Genomic DNA, 12500 nt, shown 5'->3' with positions numbered 1-12500 from the left:
TGAATCAGAAATCATATTTCACCCCAAAATCAAAAATGACATTTTGCATGAAGAATATGAAGCCATTGTCACGTTATTTTATATTCAGGACATCATTAAAACAATAAATTAGCATTAATTGAGTACACATGAGCACTTTAAAGAGGCCGATGAAGAATCCAGAAAGCCTTGTTTATAGCGACACCGGTGGCCGTTCAGTGAACTGCAGGCGGTTATTATAAAACATATTCCGAGACTATATTTTGACTATATCTTTCAGTACAGAACGCAAAAACCGTCCCGAGTTCAGTCTCCAGGCTTTCATACATTTAAGTTTCGTTGCAAGCCGTTCACACATTGGCAATAAGCAATCGATACATGAAAATTCATACATACAGCCCCTTTAAATAACGTCATCGTTCTGTTGCATTGCTGGAATGACAAATTAAGGTGAAATGAAACGGTGTTGCAATGCAAAACATCTTCCTGGCCGCTTGCTTTTGAGATGAAGACGCTTATCTCTCAACAGCCACGCAGACAGCAACATAGTATCGGCCCACATCTGGATTCTAACATTGTGTCGGTCCACATCTGGATCACAACATTGTGTCGGTCCACATCTGGATCACAACATAGTGTCGGCCCACATCTGGATCACAACATAGTGTCTGCCCACATCTGGATTCCAACATTGTGTCGGCCCACATCTGGATCACAACATTGTGTCGGCCCACATCTGGATCACAACATAGTATCGGCCCACATCTGGATTCTAACATTGTGTCAGTCCACATCTGGATTCTAACATTGTGTCGGTCCACATCTGGATCACAACATAGTGTCGGCCCACATCTGGATCCCAACATTGTGTCGGCCCACATCTGGATCACAACATTGTGTCGGCCCACATCTGGATCACAACATAGTGTCGGCCCACATCTGGATTCTAACATTGTGTCGGTCCACATCTGGATTCTAACATTGTGTCGGTCCACATCTGGATCACAACATAGTGTCGGCCCACATCTGGATCACAACATAGTGTTGGCCCACATCTGGATTCCAACATTGTGTCGGCCCACATCTGGATCACAACATTGTGTCGGTCCACATCTGGATCACAACATAGTGTCGGCCCACATCTGGATTCTAACATTGTGTCTGTCCACATCTGGATTCTAACATTGTGTCGGTCCACATCTGGATCACAACATAGTGTCGGTCCACATCTGGATCACAACATAGTGTCGGCCCACATCTGGATTCCAACATTGTGTCGGTCCACATCTGGATTTCAACATAGTGTTAGCCCAGATCTAGTCCACACTATGTTGGAATCCAGATGTTAGGGTCATCTGGATTGGAATTTTGGATTGGAATCCGACACTATGTTGGAATCCAGATGTAGCCGGATTGTGGGCCACATCTGGATTTCAACATAGTGTCAGCCCAGATCTGAATCCCAACATAGTGTCGGCCCACATCTGGATCCCAACATAGTTTCAACCCACATCTGGATTCCAATATCGTGTCGGCCCACATCTGGATTCTAACATACTGTCAGCCCAGATATGGCCCACATCTGGATCCCAACATAGTGTCTGCCCAGATCCAGACCCCACCATAGTGTCGGCCCACATCTGGATTCCAACATTGTGCCGGCCCACATCTGGATTCCAACATTGTGTCGGTCCACATCTGGATTCTAACATTGTGTCGGTCCACATCTGGATTCTAACATTGTGTCGGTCCACATCTGGATTCCAACTTTGTGTTGGCCCACATCTGGATTCCAACATTGTGTCGGTCCACATCTGGATTCCAACATTGTGTCGGTCCACATCTGGATTTCAACATAGTGTCGGTCCACATCTGGATTTCAACATAGTGTTAGCCCAGATATAGTCCACACTATGTTGGAATCCAGATGTTAGGGTCATCTGGATTGGAATTTTGGATTGGAATCCGACACTATGTTGGAATCCAGATGTAGCCGGATTGTGGGCCAGATCTGGATTTCAACAGTGTCAACCCACATCTGGATTCCAATATCGTGTCGGCCCACATCTGGATTCCAATATCGTGTCGGCCCACATCTGGATTCTAACATACTGTCAGCCCTGATATGGCCCACATCTGGATCCCAACAGTGTCTGCCCAGATCCAGACCCCACCATAGTGTCGGCCCACATCTGGATCACAACATGGTGTCGGCCAACATCTGGATTCTAACATGGTGTCAGCCCAGAACTAGTCCACACAATGTTGGAATCCAGATGTTAGGGTCATCTGGATTGGAATTTTGGATTGGAATCCAACACTATGTTGGAATCCAGATGTGGGCGGATTGTGGGCCAGATCTGGATTTCAACAGTGTCGGCCCACATCTGGATCCCAACATGGCGTCAGCCCATATCCAGTCCACACAATGTTGGAATCCAGATGTTAGGGTCATCTGGATTGGAATTTTGGATTGGAATCCAACACTATGTTGGAATCCAGATGTGGCCGGATTGTGGGCCACATCTGGATTTCAACATAGTGTCAGCCCAGATCTGGATCCCAACATAGTGTCGGCCCACATCTGGATTCCAACATAGAGTCAGCCCAGATCCGGATCCCAACATAGTGTCGGCCCACATCTGGATTCCAACATAGTGTCAGCCCACATCTGGATTCTAACATGGTGTCAGCCCAGATCCGGACCACATCTGGATCACAACATAGTGTCGGCCCACATCTGGATTCTAACATGGTGTCAGCCCAGATCCGGCCCACATCTGGATCCCAACATTGTGTCAGTCCACATCTGGATCCCAGCATAATGTTGGTCCACATCTGGATTCCAACAGTGTCGGCCCAGATCCAGTCCACATCTGGATTCCAACTGGGCCGATACTATGTAGCTGTCTGGGTAAACTGAGAGAAGACGAGCGTGAGCATGAGAGAGAGAGAGAGAGAGAGAGAGAGAGAGAGAGGTTTTCTACAGAGTGATCGGAGAACACAAAACCGACTGGATACAAACATACAGAAAACGACCCGAAAACCCGCCCGCCCCCCAAAACACCCGCTTAAAAAACACACACAACCACGAGTCCAATGGAAAATCAAACTTAAATAGCTGTTCATAAAGGAGGAGTAAATAAATCTCTGAAACATTGAAGACAGTAAATGTACATCGACAGCCAGCGCTGGATCTCAGCCTGATAAAAAAATATGGAAATAAAAGCGTTTAATCCAGTTTAAGTTGCATCAAAGCAGAAGCCAATTGTTTGTGTGCAACTCAAATCACATTTTCACAAGTCACTGTTTCCTGCTAAAATGTCTCTACGTGAGAAAACATCCCAATAGTTTTCCATCATGTTTTTTCTATCATGCACTACAGAGTTACAGCTAGTCTTTTTTTTTTGCATTACTTTAATATTGACAAAACTTTTTTTGGCAATTTTTTTTTTTACAATTATTCTTTTTTTTCTTGAAAAACAAACCAGAATCAAACAATTTCAAGATCTCATTCAGAAGGACATCAACTTTACCACTAGAGGATTTAGTGAACACCAATCACAGCGCAGCTGCAGTCAGTGTGTGATGAAGAGGAGGAGGAGGAGGAAGAGGAGGAGGAGGAGGAGGAAGAGGAGGAGGAAGAGGAGGAGGAGGAAGAGGAGGAGGAAGAGGAAGAGGAGGAAGAGGAGGAGGAAGAGGAAGAGGAGGAGGAAGAGGAAGAGGAGGAGGAGGAGGAGGAGGAGGAAGAGGAGGAAGAGGAAGAAGAGGAGGAGGAGGAAGAGGAAGAGGAGGAAGAGGAGGAGGAAGAGGAAGAGGAGGAAGAGGAAGAAGAGGAGGAGGAAGAGGAAGAGGAGGAGGAGGAAGAAGAGGAGGAGGAGGAAGAGGAGGAGGAGGAGGAGGAGGAAGAAGAGGAGGAGGAAGAGGAAGAGGAGGAGGAGGAGGAGGAGGAGGAAGAGGAGGAAGTCTCTGACGTTCACCCCTCAGATGTCCCAGTGTTTCACTCTTTGAGCAGTGTGAGCGCAGATGGTGCAGTCGACACCGAGCCAATCAAAACATCATCTGATCATGAGCATGTTCATCCAGCCAATGGGAGGTCATGGTGGAATTCAAATCTGGAGTGAATTCAAAATTTGAATTATGCGTTCAATTGGATTCAAAATGAATTTGAATTATGATTTGTGATCTGAATTCCAAATGAATTTTAGTTATGCGTTCAATCTGATTTGTGATTCGAATTGAATTTGGATTATGCGTTCAATTTGAATTGGAACTGAATTCGAATTAAGCGTTCGATCGGATTTGTGATTCGAATTTAATCTGAATTATGTGCTTTTAATTTGAATTGGAACTGAATTCGAATGATGCCCTAAATCTGATTTGGGATTTGAATTGAAGTTGAATGACGTTCAATCTGATTTGAAATGAATTTGAATTATAATTTGTGTTCTGAATTCCAACTGAATTTTAATTATGCGTTCAATCTGATTTGTGATTTGAATAGTGTTGAATTTGATTCACGATTTGAATTGAATTTTAATAATGCGTTGTTTTATTTGTGACTTAAATTTCATTCAAATTATGCGCTCAATCGAATTGAATTTGGATTATGCGCTCAATTTGATTTGGAATTCATTTGAATTATGATCTGAATTCCAAATTGAATCTGAATTATGCGTTCAATTTGAATTGGAACTGAATTCCAATTACAATCTGATTTGTGATTCGAATTGAATTTGAATATGAATTGTGTTCAATTTAAACAGTTAGAATTATTCATTTCAAATTGGATTTCAGTTTGATTTGAATTGGAACTGAATTTGAATTATGCCCTCAATCTGATTTGTGATTCGAATTGAATGATGTGTTCAACTTGAATTGGAATGAATTTGAATTATAATTTGTGATCAGAATTGCGTTGTTTTATTTGTGACTTAAATTGAATTCAAATTATGCGCTCAATCTGATTTATGATTCAAATTGAATTTGGAGTATGCGCTCAATTTTATTTGGAATGAATTTGAATTATGATTTGTGATCTGAATTCCAACTGAATTCAAATGATGCGTTCGATTTGATTTGTGATTCGAATTGAATTTGGATTATGCGTTCAATTTGAATTGGAACTGAATTTGAATGAAGCGTTCGAACGGATTTGTGATTCGAATTTAATCTGAATTATGTGCTTTTAATTTGAAGTGGAACTGAATTCGAATTATGCCCTAAATCTGATTTGGGATTTGAATTGAAGTTAAATGACGTTAAATTTGATTTTAAAATGAATTTGAATTATAATTTGTGATCTGGATTCCAACTGAATTTGAATTATGCGTTCAATCTGATTTGTGATTTGGATTGAATTTGATTCCCGATTTTAATCTGAATTATGTGATTTGAATTGTGCATCCACCCTGAAACTGACCCCTACAGCATTAATCTGATCATGTGAATGTTCGTCCAGCCAATGGGAGGCCGTCGTTGACTGACAGTCGCGGGAACTGGCCAATAGCAGACGAGATGTTAGCGGCGCGGTGTCGATGGGGGGTGGGGGTGGGTGGGGCATTTCTCCATCAGTTGTGGATCTGCTCGAAGAACTTGTAGGTGGGGTTCTCATAGCCGTTCTGCTGCATCTTAGACAGGTGACGGTCCTCCGGGGTCACAGCGGCGTCCACCTGTCAATCAAACACATTCACATTTCACTCATTTGCATCTGAAAAGGCCAACATTTCCGCTTCACACCGCCCTCACTGACCTCAATGATTCCGTGGTGGATGGAGGTGTACTGCTTCTTCCTCAGCATCACCAGGGTGATGACGATGATGGTTGCTATGACAACGCCTCCGACCATCAGGCCAATAATAGCTCCCTTATTGGAGCTCACGTCCTCCGCGAAGAAAACCTGAGAAACAAAAGAGCATGAGGCGAGATGGCAGTCTGGGCGTCGGCTGAAAGGCTTCATGAGTGGGACTGTACCAGTTTCTGGTGGTAAACTTCACTGTGTCTCTCCTCGGCCTCCATCCGCAGCTCCGGGATCTCATCCGGCTTCAGTCCGGACACTGAACAACAGCCAAACATACACACCACAACGCTCAAAATCACTCATATCATATCATTGACAGAAGCTCGAAGGTCTTCACAGCAACCCGTCAAAATAAAAGTCTGATATAAAAGTCCATATTAGAATTTAGTTTCGTCTCAATGTAATTATAATACAAACACTAATAATAATTAATACATTTTTGAAGGAATAAATCACAATTTTTATTCCATGTTTCATTTCATGATTATAAAATTAAATTAATTGAATTAAATTAATGTTATGCCTTCATAACAGAAAATTAAACACAGAATTTGAGAAAAAAAATATATATATATTTGTTTTTATGAATTCAATGAAGTTGACATGCTTTTTGATTATTAAAATTTAATTAAACCATTAAAATGGAACCCAGAAAATGTGTAATTTGAGAAAAAACAGGGCCATAAACATGACATTTCTGTTTTACAATTTAACAACAATTTATTAAAAGTTTAAATTTCATGATTTCAATTAATTAGACATGATTTTTGATGACTAAAATATACATTTAACCATCTGAATGGCATCCAAAAAAACTAAAAAGAAAGAATTTAATGGAATTTGGGGAAAATAAAATGTATATTAATATGTCATTTTGATTAAACCTTTAATAAATTGTTATTAAATTTAATAAGTTTCATGATTTCAATTAGACATGTTTTTGATTACTAAAATATAAATGTAACCATTAAAAAGGGGGAAAAAATTAATTTCAGAAGCATTAAATGGAATTTGGAAAAAAATAAAACATTTCATAGGGCCCTAAATATGTCATTTTTATTCAACCTTTAATAAATTGTTATCAAATTGTATGTTTCATGATTTCAATTAATTAGACATGATTTTTGATTACTAAAATAAAAATGTAATAATTAAAATAAAGCCTAAAAAAATTTAAATGAGGGAAAAAAACAGAATCCAGAAAAATGTTAATGGAATTTGAAAAAAAAAAGTTGTTTTTATGAATTCAATGATGTTGACATGCTTTTTGATTATTAACATTTAATTAAACCATTAAAATGGAGTCCAGAAAGCATTGGTAAAAATAAAATTTAATTTGAGGAAAATGTCATTTCTGTTATACAATTTAACAACAATTTATTGAAAGTTTAAGTTTCATGATGTCAATTAGTTAGACATGATTTTTGATTACTAAAATTTTATTTAACCATCAAAATGGCGTCCAAAAAAAAATCCAGAAAAATGTAAACAAAATTTGGGGGGGGGGGGGATTAAAAAAAAAAAGTATGTCAAACATGTCATTTTTATTCAACCTTTAATGAATTGCTATTCAATTGAATAAGTTTTATGATTCCAATTAATTAGACATGATTTTTGATTAATACAATTTAAATGTAACCATTAAAATGGAGTTTAAAAAAATCCAGAAAAACAAAACTTGAGAAAAAAAGTATTTCATAGGGTCCTAAACAACTTTTGTCAAACAATTTTTGTTGAAATTGTTATTAAATTGTGCAAGTATCATGATTTCAATTAATTAGACATGATTTTTGATTAGTTCAATTTAATTTAACCATTAAAATAGCATCCCAAAAATTTTTTTAAATGGGGAAAAAAAACAGAATTTGAGAAAAAAATATTTAATAGGTCCATAAACATGATTTAAATTAATTAGACATGCTTTTTGATTAATAAAGTATAAATGTAATCTTTAAAATAAAGCCCAAAACCACTTAAATGGGAAAAAACAGAAACCAAAAAAATTCAAGGAATTTGGGAAAATATTAAACATATTTCCTTGGTCCCTAAATATGTTTTTTTTTTTTTTTAAACCTTTAATAAATTGTTAAATTGTACAAGTTTCATGATTTCAATTAATTAGACATGATTTTTGATTAATACAATTTAAATGTAACCATTAAAATGGAGTTTAAAAAAATCCAGAAAAACAAAACTTGAGAAAAAAAGTATTTCATAGGGTCCTAAACAACTTTTGTCAAACAATTTTTGTTGAAATTGTTATTAAATTGTACAAGTTTCATGATATCAATTAATTCGACATTATTTCTGATTAATACAATTTTATTTAACCATTAAAATGGCGTCAAAATAATTTGAAACAGAATTTCAGATTTGATTACTTTGTGTGTAAAACCTGAATCAGGCAATCAGATTGTGCCATTTAACGGAAATACTGGCAAACTGAGGTTCATAAAGGGCTGTCAGTGTGTGTGTGTGTGTGTGTGTGTGTGTGTGTGTGTGTACCTGGACGGGTTGGAAGGCCTCGGTCAGCAACAGGTCGGGCGTCCACCGGCTCCACTGCAGACACACACGAGCATCAGGTTCATGTAGAACAGGTGTGTGTGTGTGTGTGTGTGTGTGTGTGTGTGTGTGTGTGTGTGTGTGTGTGTGTGCTCTTACCCTCGTTCTGTGTGTTGGGCTGGTTGAAGCTCTCGGGGTGGATGAAGCCGAAGCCCTGTGTGTCTTCAGCGGGCAGCAGGTCCAGACTCGCAGTGCTGTCCGGCATCAGCGCGTCGTTCCCGTAACTGACCCGCACGTCACTCTGGAGATTGGCCAGCTGAGCCGACATCTCCTGCTGCTCACGCTGCAGCAGCTCTGACACACACACACACACACACACACACACACACCTCAGACGCCAGCTCTACACAACACTGACACAACTCTTCATCTCAACACCACAATGAGGATTTTCTAATGCTTTTACAATTTAATATTTCCATAATTGTAACATTATAAGGATAGTTTTTGAATCATATTTACTTACATATTTTTTTAAATATACTTTTTTATTGATTTGATCAGTTTTCATAAGTTTTAGTGATTCTGCTGCGTTGTTGTAATTTTTGTTAGTTTTAAAAAAATATGTTATAGTTTCAGTTATTTTAGCACCTTGATTAATATTTTGAATTATATTTATTTACATATTTTTTTAAATATACTTTTTTATTGATTTGATCAGTTTTTGTAATTTTTCTGCGTTGTTGTAATTTTTGTTAGTTTTTAAAAAATGTTATATTCATTTTATAGTTTTAGTTTCAGTTATTTTAGCACCTTGATAGTTTTTATTAATATTTTGAATCATATTTATTTACATATTTTTTTAAAATATACTTTTTTATTGATTTGATCAGTTTTTGTAATTTTTCTGCATTGTTGTAATTTTTGTTCGTTTTTAAAAAATATGTTATATTAATTTCATAGTTTTAGTTTCAGTTATTTTAGCACCTTGATCGTTTTTATTAATATTTTGAATCATATTTATGTTTTTAATTTTCATTCTATATTTTTTTTAAATTTAAATTTTTATTTTATCAGTTTTTATAAGTTTGAGTAATTTTGTTGTGCTTTTTATAATTTCTTTATAAATATTTATATATATAATTTGTATTTTTTGTTTAGATTATTTTAGTAATTAAAACAGAACTAGCTGAAATAAAATAATATTTATTAAGTAACAAAATGTTTTATATTAATAAACATAATTTTTTGTAACATTTGTAATATTAAAATGATAGTTTTCATTCATATTTTTCATTCATAATTTTGTTGTTTTTTGACTTTTTTTATTTGTCTATATCATTTTGAAATTAATGTTTATATAGTAACAAAATGTTTTTGTTAATGTATGGAAAAGCATATCTATAATAATAATACAGTAAAAATTGTTTATCTAAATTTATATCTTTTTATTATAATTTACAATTTAATATTTAAATTGTTTTACATTTTTAATATTATAATGATAGCTTTCATTCATATTTTGAATCAGGTTTTATATTTGAGTAATTTTGTTGTTTTTTGTCATTTTTTAATTTGTCTATATCATTTTGAAATGAATGTTTATTTATAGTAACAAAATGTTTTTGTTAATGTGTGGAAAAGCATATCTATAATAATAATAATAATAAAAATAATAATAATAATACAGTAAAAGTTGGCAAAAATTGTTTATCTAAATTTGATCATTAACTTTTATTATTTACAACTGAATATTTTTTACATTTTTATAACATTTTTAATATTATAATGATAGTTTTCATTCATATTTTGAATCTGGTTTTATATTTGACTAATTTTTATTAGTTTTTTTATTCGTCTATTATCATTTTTATTACTTTTATTTCGTAATTTTATTAGGTATATTATTATTTTTAGTTCATGTTTATTTTATTTAAAGTAATACAATGTTTTTGTTAATACTGTGTGGAAATAAATGTCTATAATAATAATGCAGTAAAAGTTGGCATAACTTTTTATCTAAACAAGAATGAAAATTTTAAGTTTTCTTGTTATAATAAAATAGTTTATTTAAACACGACAGTAAAAACGTTGCTTGTTTTTATAAAAAAATTATTTTGCTCTTTATTTTTCATATTATTTTAGTTTTCTTGTTTTAATAAAATTATATTAACATACTAACACAATTATAACCAACAAACAAAAATCAAAATGTCTATTTTATAAGCATTTTCCTTATGATTATTCTCATTAGATTGATATATTGTCATTTTTTACTGTATTACTGTATGTTTTTTATTCAAATCAGCATATATTAAATGCAGTAAAACAAATAATTTAAATTATTATTTCAATATTTTTTAATATGCTTATTAAAGTAATGAGAACTAGATTTTTAATGGGAATTTTTTTTTGTCATGTTATTTATATAATACATTTTAAATAGATAAAAATTATATGTATGTATATATATATATATATATTCACAATAATAGCACATATATACAAGTTTTAAAGCTATTTCAGTATGATTGCTATGGTTTACATATTTAAACATTTTAAGCTTAAAATATGTTTCGATTTTTAGAATGTTTTTGAACTGTTTTCAGCTTAAGGCCATAAATAATAAGCTGATTTTGCTGATGTTGAAAGCTGAAGGGGATTTTGATCATGGGCAGAGAGAGAGAGAGCAGGAGCACAGATGGCCGAGTGACGGCTCGCCATCATTCACACACACTCTCTCTTCAGCTCAGACGGCTCGCCATCATTCACACACACTCTCTCTTCAGCTCAGACGGCTCGCCATCATTCACACACACTCTCTCTTCAGCTCAGACGGCTCGCCATCATTCACACACACTCTCTCTTCAGCTCAGACGGCTCGCCATCATTCACACACACTCTCTCTTCAGCTCAGACGGCTCGCCATCATTCACACACACTCTCTCTTCAGCTCAGACGGCTCGCCATCATTCACACACACTCTCTCTTCAGCTCAGACGGCTCGCCATCATTCACACACACTCTCTCTTCAGCTCAGACGGCTCGCCATCATTCACACACACTCTCTCTTCAGCTCAGACGGCTCGCCATCATTCACACACACTCTCTCTTCAGCTCAGACGGCTCGCCATCATTCACACACACTCTCTCTTCAGCTCAGACGGCTCGCCATCATTCACACACACTCTCTCTTCAGCTCAGACGGCTCGCCATCATTCACACACACTCTCTCTTCAGCTCAGACGGCTCGCCATCATTCACACACACTCTCTCTTCAGCTCAGACGGCTCGCCATCATTCACACACACTCGCGTCACACACTCACCCACTTGGTCCTGGATGTCATCAGCGAGCCCTGGCACCTTGTACAGCTGCCCGAGAGACTGATTCATCCGCTCCCCGATCACACGCAGATGGGTCAGCACCTGAGGTCAGAGGTCAGAGGTCAGCCGGTCACTGAGCTCTTAATCTGCTTCAGTCCTAAAGCTCACGGTTTGCTCATCTTCACAGTGACATGTGACGGATTTAAAGCGCCCTACAGTCCAATAGAGCTGAACCAACAGATTATAAGAGGAAAACTGCTTTAAATTAAAGTGCTGTGGAGAATGAACGGAAGGAAAAAATACAATAAAAAGATAAAAATTAAAAATAAAAATACATAAATAACAAAATATATATAAGAAATTAATTAATAGAATTAAATAAAAAAATAAAAAAAATAAAAATAAGGTCACCCAGTTTGGGTGTGAGTCTATTTAATCAAACACGTGTATAAAAATATAATAAATAAAATAAAAAAATTAAATAAATAAATATAATTAAATAAAAATTAATTAATTAATTTAATAAAAATAAATAAATTGAATTAAATGAAAAATAAAAAATAAAAAATTATAAAATAAATAAATAAATATAATTAAATAAAACTGTATTAATTAATTAAATAAATAGAAATATATAAAAATATTAATTAAATACATAAATATAATTAAATAAGTAAATAAATATTATTAAAAATAAATAAATAAATAAAATAGAATTAAACAAACAAACAAACAAATAGAATTAAAATAAATAAATAAAACAAATAAACAAAAAATAGAATTAAATAAAAAAAATAAAAAAATAAAAATAAGGTCACCCAGTTTGGGTGTGAGTCTATTTAATCAAACACGTGTATAAAAATATAATAAATAAAATAAAAAAATAAAAAATA

At 35.0% G+C, this 12500-nt stretch overlaps 1 protein-coding gene across 1 annotated transcript in view; it reads right to left on the bottom strand.

Moving 5' to 3' along the window:
- Positions 1-3388: 3388 nt before the first annotated feature.
- The window catches only part of appa (amyloid beta (A4) precursor protein a), a gene marked incomplete at its 5' end in the record, with an annotated part of 48696 nt that continues 39584 nt past the window's right edge, over positions 3389-12500 (bottom strand). The window contains 6 exon segments of the mRNA XM_079811930.1: positions 3389-5651; positions 5732-5878; positions 5953-6035; positions 8285-8338; positions 8441-8635; positions 11610-11709. Of these exon segments, the coding sequence (XP_079668056.1) occupies positions 5550-5651; positions 5732-5878; positions 5953-6035; positions 8285-8338; positions 8441-8635; positions 11610-11709 (681 nt within the window). The 3' untranslated portion in view covers positions 3389-5549.

Source organism: Gobio gobio (assembly GCF_949357685.1).
Source record: "Gobio gobio genome assembly, chromosome: 3".
NCBI classification, from domain to species: Eukaryota; Metazoa; Chordata; class Actinopteri; order Cypriniformes; family Gobionidae; genus Gobio; species Gobio gobio.
The sequence above is the reverse complement of the archived record's forward strand: the minus strand, read 5'-3'. Positions and strand labels throughout refer to the sequence as shown.